This window comes from Drosophila ficusphila, unplaced genomic scaffold, assembly GCF_018152265.1.
Source record: "Drosophila ficusphila isolate 14025-0441.05 unplaced genomic scaffold, ASM1815226v1 contig_723, whole genome shotgun sequence".
Taxonomy (NCBI): Eukaryota; Metazoa; Arthropoda; class Insecta; order Diptera; family Drosophilidae; genus Drosophila; species Drosophila ficusphila.
In genome coordinates this window covers 86,240-105,844 of record NW_025064662.1, presented here as the reverse complement: position 1 = coordinate 105,844, position 19,605 = coordinate 86,240, and the positions used below count along the sequence as shown (strand labels likewise).

General features: G+C 40.0%; 3 protein-coding genes across 4 annotated transcripts in view; 2 read left to right on the top strand and 1 right to left on the bottom strand.

Annotated features, from left to right (window-relative positions):
- LOC108089159 overlaps positions 1 to 19,605 on the top strand; it is a 125,478-nt gene that overhangs the window by 44,557 nt on the left and 61,316 nt on the right. For both annotated transcript variants that reach the window (XM_017187283.2, XM_017187284.2), the window contains exons 4-6: positions 812 to 919; positions 1,545 to 1,636; positions 3,145 to 3,374. In XM_017187283.2, coding sequence (XP_017042772.1) covers positions 812 to 919; positions 1,545 to 1,636; positions 3,145 to 3,374 — 430 coding nt within the window. The remainder of the gene's footprint in view (positions 1 to 811; positions 920 to 1,544; positions 1,637 to 3,144; positions 3,375 to 19,605) is intronic.
- Positions 3,642 to 19,605, bottom strand: part of LOC108089161 — a 40,830-nt gene continuing 24,866 nt past the window's right edge. Inside the window, 5 exon segments of the mRNA XM_017187289.2 lie at positions 3,642 to 4,363; positions 8,067 to 8,205; positions 9,262 to 9,396; positions 12,354 to 12,613; positions 15,822 to 15,966. Coding sequence (XP_017042778.2) covers positions 3,746 to 4,363; positions 8,067 to 8,205; positions 9,262 to 9,396; positions 12,354 to 12,613; positions 15,822 to 15,966 — 1,297 coding nt within the window. The 3' untranslated portion in view covers positions 3,642 to 3,745.
- Positions 6,893 to 7,288, top strand: LOC108089106 (mucin-22). Its single transcript, XM_017187217.1, has one exon. The coding sequence runs from the start codon at positions 6,893 to 6,895 to the stop codon at positions 7,286 to 7,288; it is 396 nt and encodes a 131-aa protein (XP_017042706.1).

Here is a 19,605-nt window from a genome sequence, read left to right as displayed (position 1 = left end):
GAAAAAAAAAATTGGTCAACTGGGTAGCCCAATTAAATTGTCAAAAATGCTGTGAGCGTAAATTACGCCCCGAGATTTTAAATGTCTTTAATTTTCCTGCGCAAATGACACTTACAATGGATTTGAGAAAAGGGTGCTATGAAAAATGTTTTAATAAAGGTCAGGGGTGTCCCTTTTTTTTATTATTTATTGTATTTTATAAAGTCTTTATTTTGAAATGTGATAGAATATAAAAGATAGAAAGAATCAATGTTAAAAAAAAAAAAAAAAAAAAAAACAAATACCATACATGTTTTATCAGTTTGAATTTGATTTTGATTGGCTCACATTTATATGTATTTTTGGTAAACTTGCTAAGGATGTTAATAAGCTCAATCCTTGAGAAAATTTCATTCGTTGACAGGTCTTATTTTTTTGGTTCCATGACCTTCGCTTCCGGCTTAGATATTTAAGTTATTGTTCGAGGCCAAGTGCTTGACCCTACAGTCTGTATCTGATGATGACGCGGTTGTCTTCGCTGCCAGAGTGGAATTCCAAATAACTACAAATTCAGCTTAGGCACGTCCTTAAAAAAAGTCCCCATCAAGTGGGTCCAATAAAAGTTTTATGAGTCAGCCGCAATCTCGGGTCCAGATAAATGCGAATTCTGCGCCCGGTGCTGTGATAACTTGTCCACTTTGACCAGCGGGTGCCAAGTTTGCAGTTCCCGGCAAACAACTCCACTCCACCGCCTCCTTAAAACACACACACACACACACTGAAACAATTCGAAACGTGCTCATATCCTTTCCACATTTCTCTCTGCTTGCAGCTCGTATGGCTGCTCCTGTTTTCCCGGCTTCAGCGGCAGCGACTGTGGTCATGGCCCACTCTGCCAGGACCTCCACACCAACGTCTGCCAGAACGGCGGCACTTGCAAGTAAGTACTGCATCGCGCTTAATGCGGCCCAAATTTGCATTGGAAATTAAGAGAAATCAAGAAAACAACCTCCAAAAAGTTTTGGGGGCTCATATTGCTTAAATTAGCAAAGGCGTAGAAGCGTTATTAAAACACGCTTGAGTGTAGTAACTTTAAACTCTTTTAAGATGGTGAATAAGAGTACGAAAAAATCTAGAAAAATATGTACAACAAGCTTAAGGATTCACTCTTGTATTCCCAATCTAACTTTTCTTGATTTTAAGCCTGTATTTTATATAATAACATTTTCTTGAATATAAGGACTATAAAAAGTTCTGAAAGAGTTAATTTTTTTACCAATGGGAAATTATTTTAATCAAATACCGCAAATACTATTTTTGTCAAAAAGGGGTAAGAATATGAATTAGTTTTTATTTTAATTAAATTACTTAAATTAATAATTTGGCTTACAACATAAGCTAAGCTTTAGAATAAACCAAAGAAAATTGATAAATATTTCGACCACTCTGAGGTGTGTTTATATACTATAATGCTTATATGAACCCACTTACTTCTTCGAAAACCACAGAGCCATCTCCCAGTTTTTGCTTCGCTCATTTTCTTATTGTCGGATCGTCATTTGCAGGCACATCGGCGATGCAGCCATAACTTGCCACTGTCCAAAGGGCTTCAAGGGGACCAGATGCGAGATACCCGAAATAAACGAGACGACGCAGGGTAAGTGCGATAATAAATGTTACTTCCGAGATATATCTGCCCGCGAACACATATAGTCCGGTAGTCTGGGATATATGCAGGCTAATAGGCGCCAGGCTCCAAAGGAAGAGGAAGGGGAAATCGGAGCATGAAAAGCTGCAAAAAAATGGAAAGGGAAATGGGAAAAGGGGAGGACAAAGGGCGCGGCTGTGTAAAGTGAAAATGTAATTAAGGAAATAATTAGCATTAAAAATGCACTCATTGCCAGCTGAGGTACCCACGCAGACACAGAGCAGACAAATTGAAAGGAAAGCAAAGGAGGAGCCCTTTTCCTGGCTGCCCATTTTCGCCCCATTTAATCGGCAAGTGCGTGCAAAAACAATAAAAATGTATGAAAGCAACTGCAGCGGAGAGCATTAAAAGCGGGCAGGCAGGCGGGCGACACAGTGGAAAACCTCAGGTTGTCACTGGCCGGGATCCGTGCCAATTTCCATACGGCTCCGCTTTCCGCGGCGATGCTGGGAAACCCCGCGACAGGAACAACAACGCACATGTCACCAGCCGCCAACAATGTTTAAGCTTTAAGTTGCGCAGTTCATTGAATCGCAAAGTGCCTGCAATGGCACTGGCAATGCAAACAGGACGGAAAACAGGTCCTGAATACTCGGCAATCGCTGCAAGCGGATTGCAAGATGTTCTGCTCCTTTGAGAATGAAAAAACCCGACAACTGAGACATTCGCATTCCCCAAAAAGAGAGCAAATTTGGTAGGGTCTTTTCGGTACATTTACAAAAATATATGCTTAACTATTTCTTAATTAAAAAAAAATATATTAATAAAAAATACACATCCAAGTGCAATTGTGGTTTTTATATGATTAATTTACTGACATTAAATTAAAACAAACTAGATTATAAAGTATCTAACAAACAAAATTAAATTGGCTTCGTTTAATATCAACCTTCAAAAATAAAAAAAAACATTTTTTTCTTTTTACAAATTTTTTGTACTTATTTGAAATATTTCCGTAGGAAAAAGAAATTATTAAAATGCAAAAGAAGCCATTCTTTCTACTAGTTTAATTAAAATACAAGCTTTTCAAAGAATTTAAAAACAAACTTTGAAGGCAACACTTTTGCAGTGCTAAGTAAAATGGCTCTGAAAAAGAAAGTCTGGTGAAAAATTTCATTTTCATCGATTCCAACACCCCACTCCTCCTGGGGTATAGAAAAATGCTTGGCAGAGGGAAAATACATTGAAGGGCGGGCTGAATCGAGAGATTATCAAAACGAATGCCTGGCACATGCTTCGCATATCTGCCGCATGATGTTATGTCTTTTATTCAGCTTCCTGCCCCAAAGCGACCCGAAGGTTTCCTCTGGTGGCAAGTGCAACGGACACCCAATTCAGACCAGTGGGTTAATGTTGCCACAGGTGTTGGGCTACACACACGATTTTTTCTTAAAAGATATTTCCCATGATTGACCTTTTACGAGAGCAATTACTAAGTTTCTTTTTCGTTCTTTTAGGCTGCACCAGCAACACGAGCTCCATTGAATGCCATCAGGCCTGCGACTTTGACAGTTTTAGTCGCTCTGGTTCCTCCTCTGCTCAGAGTTATTCCGCCATTAAGAGTATCCGGAGTTCAGCCCGGAGTGGTAAAACTCGGTACGAGGTCACCATGAGACTGGGTGCCAATCTTACGGGATACTATCGACATGCCGATAGGGAACAACTGTCGGGAGTTATGGAGAGACAGGTAAGCTAATGGCAATTTATATGTATATAATCGTTATATTTAATTATAAGAAACATAGTTGACAAAAGCTTTTATAGACCAAAGAAAAATGTAATGAAAAAGTTTACTAAAAAGGCTTAGATATTTTTTAAATAATGGAAATGGTATTTCTTCACAAATCTCACACAAATATGTCCCACAATTTATATAAAATATGTAAAATGAATAATCAGATCTTGACTTTCCTCTTACCTGTGTTTTTTTTATAAAATACACTCTTGATTTTTCGTTAAAATATTTTTAATACAAGAACAAAACGATTCCAGGAATAAAAACATAACGATTAAAAATAATTTTGAAAGCAAAAAATCAAACAAAAAGGGTTCATCAGCTTAACCCACATAGTTATGAGTCAAATTAAGCTGATCCTCGGGTTCGGGTCTTGCCACTCCACTGGCTACTTGTCCAATGCCATGAAGGACATTCCTCACTGCTCCCGGGGTGGATTCCAAGGAGGCGTTCCACATGGGCGGATGACCCGCCTGCTGTTGGGCATTATTGGGAGTGGGACTCCCGGGACTGCCAGCACTGCTCTCCATGATCGTGGGCATGTTGGGTGGATGCTGGGCAGAAGTGGCTGGAGGATCAACACGCTCCATCAGTTGGGTGAAGCTGCCTCCTATAAGATCGCTGCTCTCGTGGCGTTTGTAACTGTGAGCGGATCGGGAAAGGGGTCTCCATCGGTTCAGCTTCTTGGATGCCATTCTCTGGAGTGGTGGAGTTCGAGTTCCTGTTTGTGGAGCTATGGAGGTGCCTCCTTTTCCGCCAGAAGTGTGCTGCTCCAAAAGGTTGCTCACCAGTTTGTCAAGAGCTTTCAGATCCACATTTAGTTGGGAATTGGGAATCGAGTTCATCCGACTGCCAGAAAGGCTGCCTGATCCTGTTTGGCCAGGATCTCCTTCGGTTTTAAGCCGATTTAGTCCAGCAATTTTGGCCAACCGTTCAGTGAGCTAAAGAAATATTAAGAAAATGATAGAGTGGTTTAGTTTCCTTTAATATTTGTTGTGTTTAAATCCTTATAATGAAATTAAATTAATCTATAGTCTAATTTTCACTTAATATGTATAACAAAATAAAGGGAGTATTGACTTAACATTCACATGAGTAAAATTGTAAACTTTTCCCTTGGATAAAGTAAACACAATTTCTCTGCGTGCCCAATTAGTTTGCAATTGTGTCCCTGCTCCTCTGACTTTCCTTCCTAATAAATCGCCTGCGAGACTTGCTGAGACGGATACTTCAGAGCAGCCAATTAAACTTTTCGTTTCCCATATGCGAAATTACAATTAAGCAATAAAAACTAACGAAATATGCCCTTAGGCGTTTTGCGGCGAGCGAACGAGAAGTGTTCGGGCGAACAACTCTCCTCGAGAGCAGTTTCCAAGTGCCACTCGCAATCGAGGGGAAAACGGCAATATTTCCTTGGAGGAGGAGGCGGCTCTTTGGCTGTCAGGACAGCAGCTTTTCCAGCCCTCCTCCGATAGGAGGAGTCGCCTTCGAAGGATCCGCCGCTCGCTGTGCCAGTTTAATTGATGTTTCATTTCCGTTGCAAAGTGCTTCCGTTTTCCTGGGCTCCGCATCCGCCGTTTGTTTTGTCCAAAGTTGGGGAGTCGAGTGCCGACCTGGTAATTGAGTATCAATGCGGTTTTAAGTGAAAAATGCTGCCAACCTTTCTGGGTGGGAACCTCCCATCCCAAGCCATCTGTATGGAGTGGAAGCCAGTGAAACCACCATACTCAATGGCCAACCATTTCCGTTTTTAATCTTTTGCCTTGATTTGTTCGCTCTCCGTTCCGTTTGGCGAACCATTCGTATTCGTATTCGTATTCTCGTTTTCATTCTCGTTTTCATTTCATGTTTTCTGTGTTTCTGGTTTCTTTTTTTTTTTCAATTGCCTCGTGCCCCATTCAAATGGGGTTAATTGAGTTTTAGTGGCCAGGACTCACTTTAAACTGATTACAAGCCGGCTGGAGGGCGTGGTTTTGGTGGTAGGCTTTGCAGGTTTGTTTTGCATGCCACTCGGCTGTTTCGTGGCTGTCTCTCGAAATATTTGGAGCATGTCAGTCTGCCAGGCACTCGAGTTTCTCCTCAAGCAACCAACCTTCAACTTACAACCCACCAGCCTCCAAAGCTCCCACTTTCCACCTACCACCTTCCACCTCCGAAAGGCAACCCATTTTTGCCGGCTGGAAACGAATTAATGTAGAAGTTGATTTGTGGCAATCGACGGTTGGATGGCTTTTGAATGCTTCTTGTCGGCGAGTTTTAATTGAGGCCCTCGCTCGACTTGTCTGCTCCTTAAACAGGAAATTAAGAAAGTTTTTCCACAGGGCAGGGGAGCCCTGATTATGGATTCATTAGCGAATTCAGCAAGGTGATGGGACAAGCGAAACTTTCTTAAGTACGTTCTTCCTGCCAAAAAAGCTCACACTAAATGGCTTCCAATGACAAGGTCCAAAGTTCAGACCTGCATCTCATACTTTTTAACCTTTCTGCTTTTCTATTTTCTATATTTTTGTGCTGGCTGACAGATATTGCCCAGTTGGGGTGCATAAAAAACGACAGGAGTTTATTTTCGTCTTGTTCTTGGTCGACTACTTTGCAACAGGTTCAGCTGGCTTAACTATAAATCTTACATGATTTTCAACTACTCAGTTGTTGCTTTTCTGCTGCTGCTGCTACTTTTTCTCCTCTCGATTTTTTTTTTTTTTTGTTTGCTGCAAGTGCCCCAAGTGAACCCTTTGGAGTCCTGTCGTCCTGTCGTCCTGCCGTCCTTCCGTTTGCTGCATGCCTCCTTGATTTATGATCTCCCCAACTTGGTTTATTGTCGCATCGTTTGGCCGGCACTTTTTCCCCGGCCGCCGTGCATTTTCTTGCTCTTGTCCGCCTCGCAGGGCTTATCATCTAATGATTGAGGTCAGTTGGCCATCTTCTCGTGGCCCTCGGCTCTCCACTCGCCAAATAATTGTCAGTAATTAAGCTTAAATGCTGTTTGTCGGTGGATCTCTTCCCTCTGGGCCATGAAAAATGCAATTTCAAGTTACTTCCTGGACTCGAAAAAGAAGCGAACATAAAAAAAATGTATTGCAGCATTGGCAAACTTTAATCTGTAGTTTGTTAAAGCAAATATATCTTGAGCGATGCTTTGTTTCTGCGGAGGGCAAACTTAAACAGGTGTTCCTGACATTTTAATTTCGAAAAATCGATAGTTGCCATGCAAACAGAGTGTTGTTGTACCAACTGTGTAAATATATAGGTATATTATATCTTAGGCATTTGCCTATCCACCTAATGATGCTCAAAACTTTTCAAATATTTTGCCAAAAACTAGGCCCAATTGTAGGCATAATGGCAAATCAAATACCAATAGGCAGCTGTGCACACTTGCGAATTTTAATCAATCGGATGAGAAGTTGCTATAAAAGCTGGGGATCTTACGAGAAAAAGTTATCATTCTCCAACTTGAACTATTCAGCAATATGAGAAATTCTCTGGTAATCTTTGGCTTCCTTCTGGTGACCATCTTTTTGGCCAATATCCCTGTTAACCAGGCTGTAACCTGTGCCGACGATCCAAGTGATGCCGCTTGTATCGATTGCACCCAGGCTGCAAATGCCGACAATGCGGAGTGTGCCACCACAACCACGGTGGCTCCAGAAACCACCACTGTAGCCGCCGAGGCAACCACAGCGGCAAGTGCCACTGGAGACACCACCACCGCTGCCTCAACCAGCGGAACCACCACGACCACCTCCTCATCCTCCGGCAACAAAGTAAAGCGTACAAGGACCTTCAGGCGGAAGGTGAAAAGGTCCAGGAAGATCAAAAAGACGAGGCGCACCAGGAGGAACGCAAGAGGGAACACCTCTGGTTGAAAAGGCAGAACTTGTAATTACCCAAGAATAAAGAGAAAATTACCTGAATAACCAAATATTTATACTTCTTACTTATCTTTAAAAACTTAATTCCGAATGGGTGCCATAAGTTATAACTTATAACTTTTAAAGACAGATAATGAATTAGAAAGTTGTAGAAAAAAAGAAACGTATCCTTTTTAAAGTTAAGAAACATATTCATTATTCTACCTTAAATAAAATTTATGACTACGCCTTCTATGAATTTTTCAGGTTAGCATGAGTTCCAGTCGTATGAATTTGTTTTCCAAATATTAAAAGCTATAACAACATTTCTTTGATTAGTATGCTGTCCAAATATCAAATTCAAATTAAAAGCAATACAAAAAGATTCTGGCATGACTCTCGCCTACTCGAAAATCAATATAATATTTTGTATTCAAGCAAGCATATTTTTTCATATGATTAAAAATAAGAGAAATCGCAGGATGCTTTGTACGGTCATGAATATTATCAGGGATTGTATACTTTGGGAATAATTTTATTCATCAATGAATGTGGAGTTATGAAAAGAAACAATTTCAAAAAGCTTTGCAATTTAATAAAAAAAACGAAATAATTAAGAAGTATGATAATGTTTCTAGTGAAATAATTTCAACTGAATATTTCAATTTTTGGAGAATATAATTGTGACACTTTTTCTGCTTGTTAGTTGTAAAAATAAATCGTTTTTTTTTATTCTAAAAAGTTGTGAAATCTTGTAAAATGAAAAATGTAAAATGTAGTACTTATTTCTTACCTCGCCAGCCGCGTTGCTGGAGTAACTCATCCTTTTGACCTTCTTGAAAGTGGCATCGTTTTCGGCCTGGGCCAAAGCCCTTTCGAGGGCATTGTCCATCTGGGCATCCCGCTCGTCCAGTCCGAAATAATGGGCGCCACTGGGGGAAAGGTGCAAAAACCCAGGGTTAATTCTATGCAACAATACTGAATGTGAACTTTGAATGAGGCGACGAGGTGGAAATAAATTGCCCTCCGCCAAAACATTTATGGTTTTGTTCGTTTCGAGCAAACAAATGGTGCCGGAATTTCGTGCTAAATTAAAAAGCTCACAGCTGTGTGTTAATTTGTTGCATGAATTTGCATTGTCCATCACAACGTGCATTTCATTCTTATTTCCTCCTCGGATTTTCAGGTATTAAAATGTTTATTTTAGAGTCATTTACAGAGACTGCTCGTTTTCAATTTGACTTCAGGGCAACCCAAATTGGTGCCGTCATCTACATATATACGTATTGATTTTGTGGCTGTTAATTTATTTACAACTATTCGATTTTATTTAATGTTTACATAAAAAATAAATGGGAAATGTATACAATTTGTATAGCCATTTGAGGCGGATTTTCTGGATCTCCAGCCACTTGGATCGGTTCCAACTTTTTGGTTGACTCCCTATCTGGATTTTTTTTTGCATATTTTATAACCATTTGTTTATTTTTGTGCTTTGGCTTTTGCCTAAGACCGTCATAAATACTTGGCAACGATTTCAATTATGCGATAAATATTTTACAGAATGTGCAGCAGCGTATTTATTTATGGACTAGGCGGCCTTTATGGCGTGGGTGGTACATTCGCACTCTGACGACATAAATACCTTCATTATTTACCTTTTCAGATTGCGTTCAAGCATTTGGCCAGACAAATGTTGGGAGTAAATTGACTTGCCCCCAGGACGTGTTCATGAGAATGAGAATCGGAATCAGAATCAGGACGAAAACGAGAATGAGTATGAGAATGTGAATCAGTAGAATGAGAATGAGTTCGGGGCCACGCACACAAGGCCGGGCTCAATTATTCAACAAAACGGAATTGTAAAGGATATGGGAAATATGAGAATTGGTTCAGGGGCGGTCGGTCTCGAAAGAGCTTTCCCCAGATGTGTGTTTTTCCTTTTTTTTCTGTTTTTTTTTTTTTTTTTTTTTTGTTGCGCCACTCACCTGCTGAACTTGTCCAAACCCCTGACGGTGCCCATCCCTCCTCCAGGTCCTCCGGCCATGGAACTCCTGCTGCGGGGATGCCGCATTGTCGAGCGGTTCGTTTTGCGAACGGTGCGAAGATCTGTTTCCCAGAATCTGCATAGAAAGAGAATATTTCTCGTTAATTGTGTGCCTAGAAAAGTTCAATGAAAGTATTCTTACAATTGGTAAATATTATCTAAGCCTTTGGCACAGATATAACAAGTGTATACATGGTGGGTCGGTCCTTCGTTTTCATTATATTGGTTTATGACCATTAAAAAAAGTTATTTGATATGTATTATGTATGAAATCGATAACAATTCTATTAATCAAAACTAATTTGTTTGAAGTATGCCTTGTATTGGATATGGGGAATATATATGGAATTTATGGAAAATGTCTCAGTTTAAATTGTCTAACATTTGAAAACGTAATATTTATAAACTTGAAACTGAAAAAATTTCCTTGTCTTCCATTATCTAATTTCTCAAAAGCTAAAAGCATTGAAACTTCCTTTATTGTTTCCTTTAATTTTCTTGCCGCCACCACCTATAAACTCGCACTGTAAAAGAGCTGTAAAATTATATTTTGAACGATTGGCTACGCACGGCTTTTTTGTGCGAAAGTTTTAGTTCACTTTTGCCCGGTCGCTATCGGGAAACTTTTTCTATTATCGGAAAAAACCTTCAGGCCAACGTTCAGCAGCAACTGTCCCCATTTTTGTTGGCAAAAGAGCCGCACTCGACTGACAGAAGCACCATAAAAATCATTTTGAATTGGCGGAGACAAGAAATTCGCAACCATAAACCGCTGTCAAAAGAAAAACCGCAGCAATGAAAACAAAACCAATTCGCCAGAGACGAGGAAAACTGGGTTCCGGGTAACAACAAATAAATATGAAATCATGCACTTTATGCGTAATGCAACAGCCTGCGGAAAAAGCCCGTCGATGGGGAGTCCCTTTTTCAGTCCCTTTTCCCCCTTGTCGAGGTTCTTGCTTTATCCTGTTTCCTACGCAGGACTTTCCCCTGTGAAGAGTGGCTCTAAGTGAGGCAAACAAACTGGGATCGAATACCGAATGGCTGGCTAGTTCATACAAATGGGCAGCTTATGGAAAAAAATGATCTGAGTGGGTTTGTTTTTCTTTTTCTCCTCTTATTTTTTTGCGAATCAAATTTCCAATATTCTCGTCTGGTTGCAAGTTTCAGTTGGAAAGAGAGGGTATCCCCGGCAGTCGAGGGTATGCACAAAACACACACAATTTCCAAAGGCTACGCAAACAAGTCAAACAAACGAGCGAGTGACGAGCGTGAGCGTGCTTAAATAAACGCCGGCTAACATTCCCAGTCGCAGGACATTTATACACATGTACACTATAATAATAAAACGAAACAGCGGCGAAATAAAATAATGTAGCCACACTTTCGCGGGGTGTTTATGCCGCCTGAACGCGATGATGTTGATGTTGACAAGCTGGGAAGGACTAAGGACGAAGGACGAAGGACGAAGGCTTAGTCGGCTGCCGGCCCAAGGCAAATTTAATGCGCCACTTTGGGAAATTAAAGCCACATGTCTGGCTGCCAGACGCAAAAAGCAGTCGCAGTCACAGTCTCAGTCTGGAGCTTAGATCCCCATTTGTCATTTCGAGCCGACGATGGAGGGCATTTATTTTCATTTAGATTGCCTCGGCCACTCGGCGAGTGGGCGAAAAGCGAAATAAAAACACGAAATCAGTCAGTTAATTACGCGATATATCATATTTTGATCCGAGCACTTGTGCCGACAGCCTGCTCCCTGCCAAAAATACAATTTCTCGGGATTCTGCGAAGTCTGAAGTCGAAAGGCGCATTGCTAACAAATCGGTTGGCCCAAAAAGCTAAAGGCTTTCGAAGTCCAGAGGGGAAAATCCATATTCCTAAATGACAACTCATCAACTTAGTCTGAAATAAGGACCGACTTTGCTCCTTTATTGATTTAAATGCGCCGGCTGGCAAGTGTCGGATAAAATGGGTTAATTTCCCCAGCTAGTTGGTCTCACGTGTCGTCTGGTGGTATTTACCCAATGTTTAAGTGGTGAAATGGCTCTTACTCAATCTAAGATTGGGTAAACAAACAAGCAGACAAGATCTGATTTATTAACTTATACGAGATTAAGTCAACGACAATGTTGATGTAATATATAATTCGCCTGCTAATAGATGTGCATTTTAAATGAGCATCAATGCGGAGTTTCCAGAGAAATAGTCAGCAGTGCACTGGAATCCGGAGCAGAACTCCGTTGTTGTTGGCCATTGTGAGTTTGTCCGGGTCCGTTGTCGTTATTAATTACACTTACTAATGGGCAACTGACCAAGCGCACATTACGGAAATGATAAGCTCAAAAGCACTTGCTTCGCCGTCATTAAACACACTCCAGCGCTTCTCGCTGTGCGGATTTTTAATTTTCTGCTATTCATACATATTATGTTTTCCAGGGTGAACCAGCTATTGATTTACAAAAGCTCTATAACAACTAGTAATCAGATTTTAAATATTTTAGATTTTTTTAGGGGATAGAACTCGATTTCAATAAGAAACATAGTATAGGCTTGTTATGTTTGTATAAGAAGTTATATCATCTAATATTGGAAATGGTTTTATTATTTGTTTTTGCTTGTCCTTCTATAAACTCGAAGTTTGTTTTCTTAGGTAGTAGCTCCTGGCATTCTCAATATAATTTAATATGTAAACATTGCTTCAGGCTATACATGAAAATAAAAAACAATAACAAATAATATAGGACTCATGCTAGTCTGGATAATGTTTTTATTTTCTCAGACTTTTTTGGATCCCAAAATTCTTTCTCACTTAAATGTATGCTCATAAGAATTTTTGGTTTGTATTATTTATTACACCTTAAAGTATGGAATATTAAACTGGTTTGAATTACTTCTTAAATAGGCATCTATTTTCCTACCATTAAGGTCCACTTTAATGTGTTCCCCGAATGAACATATACCACATGTCGTCATCGACTAAAATACGATTGCGGAGTGGCGGAAATGTAATGCGGAGTGAAATGGTCTACTCACCGCTTTAAGTCCGGACTGGCCGTATATGGCGCCGAGACCTCTTTAATTTTGAGTACGATTATGGCCGTGATGAAAATGCAAATCACATTCACGATGGTCAGACAGGCGGACACGATGCCATTGATCAGGAACTCGGTGGGCAAGTAGTTGGTGTAGAGGAAGGGATACGCGCTGGTCGAGTTCATCGCCTCGTTCTTCAAGTGGGGAATCCGCTTCTCCGGGTAGATGAGCCAAATGCAGGCCAGTGACCAGAAGAGACCCTGCGAAGCACAGAGCACACTGAGTACAATACAGAAAACACAATCTGTGACTTTGAAGTTTCCATGGTCAGGACATATGTGGTTCGAGGTCATAAGGTCGCCGCGTGCTTGGTTCCGGTTGGAATACCAAGTGGGTTGGTGGGTTGGTCGACTGGTTACTTGGTGGTGCTTCCCGGCCTTGAATTGTCATACTTTGCAGTGTGTGTGTGTGGGCGCCAAGGAAACGCACACGCCCCCCAATCAACCACCCATCCCACCCACCCACTCGTGGATGGAACTCCATTGTCGCATTTTCAGCTCGTTCTCCATTCGCTTTTCTCCTCCGTTTTATTCTTTTTTTTTCTATTTCGCCCTGTGTCCTCTGCTCTGCTATTATAAATTATAATGACTCAGCACATTGCTCAGCAAGAACGGAAGTGCGTGCCTTTCTATATGTTCCGGCAAACCATTGGGGTCAAAATGCTAAATCCCACTAAACCAGAAACCATAATAAATGGTTTTTCCAGAATTTAATATTTGCCATAAAAATAAAAAAAATGTGTTGGAATATACATGCTATAATGCTTTTTGTAGTATTCATTTTATAGGCAGGTTTTAAATATAATTTAAGGATTTGATGATCGAGTAAAATACTTTGTTTTGCATATACCTATTAGACCAAACATTTAAATGTACCTATTATTATTTTTGTTTAAATAAAATATTTTTGTTTAAATTTTTAAGGCTATCAGAAGGTTTTATACGCTTCAATGGCATTTAAATTCAACAAAAATTGTTTCTAAAGCTTGTTACATTTATTTAATAAAACCAGAGCATATTCAGCAATGCTTAGAATACGAAATCTAAAATCTCAGCCCCTGCTGTAGAATCCGCAAATCTGTTCGGAGTGTGTTTGTTTTTCCATTTGTGTGCGAGCTCATGACTTTTCTTTTCCTCGACTTACTTTCTATTTTCGCTATTATTCGAATTTACGACCGTTTCTGGGTAAATTATTGCGTGCTCGGATTTGAAAGTGAAGGCATTGCAGACCGTTTTCGAATGCGAGTCCGTGTGGCTGGGTCACATAAATAAGGTGGCTGGCAAACATAATAAGGTGGAATTAAGAGTTGCAATTATTGCACTCCACTATTTACTGGCACTGGGAATTTACACAGCGCACCTCCCGAGAAATGAACTACTTGATATTACTCATACGCTCTGTTGGCCGTGATATTGCCTTAGGGCCAGACACATGGCAATTAATTGTAACACGCTCTTTACTGGCAAAGTGAAATCCAAAAAAAAAAAAAGAAAACAGCAACAACAACAAGGGAACATGGACAAAGGTTTGGCTTCAGTGCGTGCCACTGATTTATGCAGCTCATATGTATGCTATACTTTTTTTCCGTCCTTATATTATTTTTTTTTTTTTGGGAGGATAAGGACGCGAAGTTGGAGCGACACTTGCACACATGCTCGACCGCAGCGGCGGCCATGATTAAGCGATTTCAGCGCCATTGTTTTGGCCGGTTTAAGTTCGAGTCCATAATTCGCCTCTTGCATCATTTTGTCATGCTTGTGGAAAACGCCTCCCGGCGGCGCCTTTTGTTCCACTGTCACAATTGATAAATGTCAGCCGCCTCGGCTCGGCTCGGCTGTGTTTGTTAGCCCGGTCTGTTAGCCCAGTTTGTGCGGCACTTGCCACACAGGCTGCCCCTGCCCCCTGCCGCTACCGCTTCCTGTGTATGTTTTTCTGCGCAAGTTTTTCCCCCGAACGGAGTGTGTGGAACAATCCGCCTCGCACTTGCCTTATAATTTTACGCAACATCCGCCGGCTGCAGTTGGGAATTCGGATTCGCAATTTGCACTTGAAAATTGGGTCGAAATTTATGCACTCGTTGCGGTTGCGCCACATAAAGTGGCAGAACAGCTGAGAATCCGGTTCCCCGGAGGTTCAACCATTGCCCATCGCCCGTCGCCCTTCTTCAAAAACTCCTGCCCTACGGACAGATTTATGGCCGAAAGTTTTTGGGCAATGCACTTCAGATTAATCAGCAAATTGTATTTTCGGCCTAATTTATGGCGAGATTCACTCGAAGGGCCTCTTAAGCCGCAGTAAAAAAAATATTAGCCTGTCCGAAAAGTTCCAGCTCCGTTTTGCATTCGTTGCGGTCTTAAAGCCACTCGAACGTTTTGGAAATGTTTGCGGTAGTTAAAATATAGAAATTTGGGCACCACAAGTGGAGTCAAAAATGTAAGAGCATAATATAAATGCGTAATTTTCCATTCGGCTGACCAGAGTCGATATTTGATTGGAATGTTATTCACATTTTGTGGAATGCTTCTGGGGCTTTTTAGCCAGCCATAAATATTGCCGACAAAGTCATTTCCGGCACCTGCTCACTCGTGATGAAATATCAACTGCGCATTCGTTGCCAAAATCGAAGGCCGTCAAAGCTTTTGTTAATAGCTTGCTAATGGCAGTAAAATTGCTACGCAGAAGCCAATTTCAAGGCGAAGAAAGACGTCTTTATGAGTGGGCTTCCTTGTCGCCATATTTATGATTAAAATATTGACGAGTTCCAATCGATGGATTTATGGGAAACGCTTTGTTTGGCCGAGATATTGGATAACCAATTAGGTGAACTTCAGGTGGGATTTTCATATTAATTTCAGTCGTAAACAAGTTCTCATAAAAATGTAGTTTCCTGTATAAAATTACTGTTGACATATAGTTGTTGCCATTGTTTCCATTCGGTCAACAAGTTAAGATAATAATAACTTATATATTCGTATTTAAAATGTATTTGTAAATGTTATTGCTGGTTTAGTTTTCAAAAATGTATATTTCATAGAAAGCCAAAAAATGGCAAATATGTATTGATAATTATAAAAAATCTGGTTACCTATTGTAAAAATGTTGTTTAAAAAAATTCTAAACAAAAAAGGACACAAAATACTCAAAGGTATTTAGCAATGCGACCAACTTAATTTCACTTTAAGTAAAGTGTTTTAATTAGACTTCTAGTTAAAGTCATCATTTCCAAGTGATTGCCCCTAAAACTTTTAAGAAAATGCCACTGACTTTAGGGACACTTAAATATGATTTATGATGAAGTAGGATTGATGGAGGGTTACCTAAAAGTTATGCAGACTTTTTACTTTACGTTCGCTGGCTTAAAAGTATTATTTAATTTAAGGGGACTTCTGAGTTCCGCGAGGTACTCACACAATTGACGACGGGTGGCAGCAGCGAGGCGGAGATGGCGACCCCGATCAGAGGTCCTGCGGAGCCTTGGAGCAAGGCCACGGCCACGCCCGTGCCGGATGTCAACGCCCACAACACGCCCATCCAAAGGGCGCGCACATTGCCCCTGGAAATCGAAAGAGAAAGTGAAATTATTATTGAAAAATCAACTGTGAAATGGCCATCGAAAGGCAGAGGGGCCGTCGCAAAATGTAAAAATTAATTAAAAATACAACAGCCGGCGGATGACAAATGCCAACCCTCCAGCTAAACGCTACAAAAAAATAAAAGGGAGAGGAGGGGGTTTGAGCTGCAAATTAAGTCACATTTAGATGGATGTTTGGCCAGCCAGCCGGGGAGACTCAAAATGTGGCAGACAGCGCCACCGCTTATCTGCCGTTTTGTGTCAGGGTCAGCAGGTGGCCCAAATACTTCACTTTGTCGTCGCCAGGTGACGCGGATTTTTTTTTTTTAGCGCCATGACCCCCAACTACCAACTGGCAACTGCCTTTTGCCACTGCCGCGGACATTTTTTGACACTCGCGCAAGTTTGTCAAGTGTCAGCGGCTTTGTTATCGCTTCCGCCAACCATTCTGGTCGCCCAAGGCTCTTTTCGAGTCAGGATCCAGGATCCAACAGCCAACATCCAGCATCCAGCAGGGGGCATCCAGGAGTCAGGAGTCATTTAATGGTGAGAAATGTTGGCAAACTTTTCACTGCGCCCGGCTTTTATACCCTTCTTAGGGGTATTATGAATCGGTCCGACTAAGTTCCACCCACGCCCCCAAAAAGGAACGTGAAGTCCCTGATTAGACTTAATTCCCAAGTTAAGAGCACTGGGGTGAACCTGAGGCCTAATCTCAGTTCGAAGTAGGGGAAAAATCGAGGTATTAGCAGAATGTTACTTAATTTATCAGCAATGCTCGCTGTTTTTTAAGCCCTAAGCTTTTTATATTTAACGTTTTTTTTTGAGTAGGAACTTAAGCAGAAAAGCTTTTATTACAAAATTTAGGAGAATTCTTTTTTCAAATAAATTTTGAGCAATTAGTGATTTATACTAATGAGATTTGATGAACAATTTATATAACTTTATTTGAATGAAATTAAATTAAGTAAGCAATTACGACAAAAATTCATTGCTTCTCTAAACTTGCAATTTAATAACTCCCTTTTCTTATATTCTTTTTGTAAAATAGTAAAACTGTAATTGGACTAATAAAAAACCAATATCTTAAAAATTTAAATATTGAATAATGACTTTATATTATACTAGTTGACCCGACAGACTTCGTCCTGTCAAAAAGATGTGTAATGTGGCAGTTTTTGTGCCTACGTATTTAAAAAAATCTCCTAAACAGAACCGTCACCCTGTAATAGGGCGTTGTGAATAAAAAAATAATTTAATAAAACATATATAAGGATTTAAAAGTATGTAATCGCTTTATTGTTAATCATGTGAATCATAATTTTTATTATTATCATTGTAGTGCTTTGTGGTATACGATGTTTTTGTTTGATTACCTGGCGCATAGATAAACAAATCTGATGGTTTTCCAACACGGGAACAGGCAACATAAAATTGACCATGTGAGAAACATGGATTCTCTAGATTAATACCACAAACACTTAATGATTGCCCCTGGGTCTTGTTTATAGTCATAGCAAAAGCAAGCCGCACTGGAAACTGTAGTCGTTTAAACTCAAATGGCACATTAGTCGGAATCATTGGGATGCGCGGTATGAGAACATCTTCTCGTTTATATTTTCCTTTGAGTATAGTTGCTTCTATCACATTGTTAAGTAATTTTTTTATCGCTAACCGTGTACCGTTGCAAAGACGCGGTTGGTTGATATTTCGCAACATTATAACCACCGATCCAACCTTTAATTGAAGATTGTGAGGTGGCAAACCTGGCAAATCCAGCGAGTTTAAAAATTCCGGTGGATAGTTGACTACATCATCTTGATTAGTAGCCGAATCAACTGATTTATATATCTTCAATTCGCCTATAATTTGTTCTTGAATTTTGAAATTTAATTCATTCACATCTATGTTTTTTGCATGCCATTACCAATGTCAATGAGTTGTTTAGAAAATATGTTTCCAGATCGGTCATTTTGCAACTCGACACGCATATTCTTGCTTAAATGAAGTACTTTGACATATTTCCACAAATTGGAGGACTTTAGACATGCATTGAGTTCATCAGCTGGCGTTGATCGTGGAATCACTGGCAATGTTTGACGAAAATCTCCTCCTAATAAAATCATTGCACCACCAAATCGGTTATTATTGCTCCGTAGATCTCTTAAGGTTCTGTCTAAAGCCTCCAAAGATTTTTTATGTGCCATCGTGCATTCATCCCAAACAATCAATTTACATTGCTGCAAAACCTTTGCCATTGCAGAGTTCTTCGAAACGTTGCAGGTTGGAGTTTCATTGCTTTGCATATTTAATGGCAATTTTAGTGCTGAATGGGCTGTTCGACCACCTTCAAGCAAAGTTGCTGCGATTCCCGACGAAGCGAGTGCAAGTGCAATTTTATTTTGTGAGCTTATTGTTGCTAATATTAATGAAATCAAAAAAGTTTTTCCTGTACCACCAGGTGCATCTAAGAAGTAAATCCCTCCAGTTTCATCATTTGTTACTTTCATACATACTTCTGTTGTTCATTTAACAGTGGAAGATTTGTTTGAATTTATTCTTTCAAAGCGTTGAGATCATACAGTCTTTCTCGATGCAACTCTTGGTTTAAAGCGTCATGCATTGGACGATTGGGCGCGGTCAGGCCTAATTGAATTAATAGTTTGTTTGACATTATAAGGCACATGTCCTCAATTGAAATCAATGCTTCATTGTAAATTTCTCACTGATTTGTATATTTGGATTTCCCATTCTATTCCGTATTTGATACAAAATATCATCACACATATAATCTTTGTACTTGATCCACAAATCAATTGGGTTTGATGGGAAGCATGTAGATATGATTATAGAAAACAATGTTCGTATTTGATGAGCGTGTGATGATATAACAGCATCATTGAGAGTTTGATCCCAATGACCGTCATTTTCAAGAAATTGCAAACGTTGACAGGCTTCTCTGTAGAATCCACACAATTCACCATCAACAGTTCGTAACTGTTGGAATGATGTTGGGCCACGTACATTGACTAATAGCAGTCGTAAATAAAAACATTCATCATTGCTTGGATGTACTGAATAAATCCGGCCAATCGCATCGGTGGAATATACATCTGTATATCCTGGAACTGGTTTTCCTTGTTTCCGTCGTAAAAATCTCCTTGAGGATTGATTCCAGGTATAATATTTTGGCATTTCAGAATATAGCAATGTTTTTGCGAAATCATATTTTTGGCATGTCTCAAAAAAACTCTTTGTACTGCGTTCTGTGCACTCTTTGTCCATTTTCTAAATGCACAGCTAAGTGAACAACAGAAGGGTGTCTCTCATGAATAGGGAAAGAAAATATTCGCCAAACTGCTTCATTACTACTGACATAGCGGCCCATTTGGTATTGGGTAACTTCATCATTGGAATTCTCTGCACCAATTCACAGCCATATCACTCCCTTTGGTTACATATTTGCAAATGTATTTAATAGATTTCACTGAATGGCAAGATTCAACGTTGATGTGTGCTTTGAATGTCTTTTGATAAAATGGGTGAATATGGAACAATCCATTCACGTTCTTGTGCAGTACGATTAGATCGGTAATTAGACTGGTTTGTAGCATTTCTGGT

Excerpts from the sequence above, each read along its gene's own strand:
- LOC108089106 (XM_017187217.1), top strand. The coding sequence starts at position 6,893 with ATGAGAAATTCTCTGGTAATCTTTGGCTTCCTTCTGGTGACCATCTTT.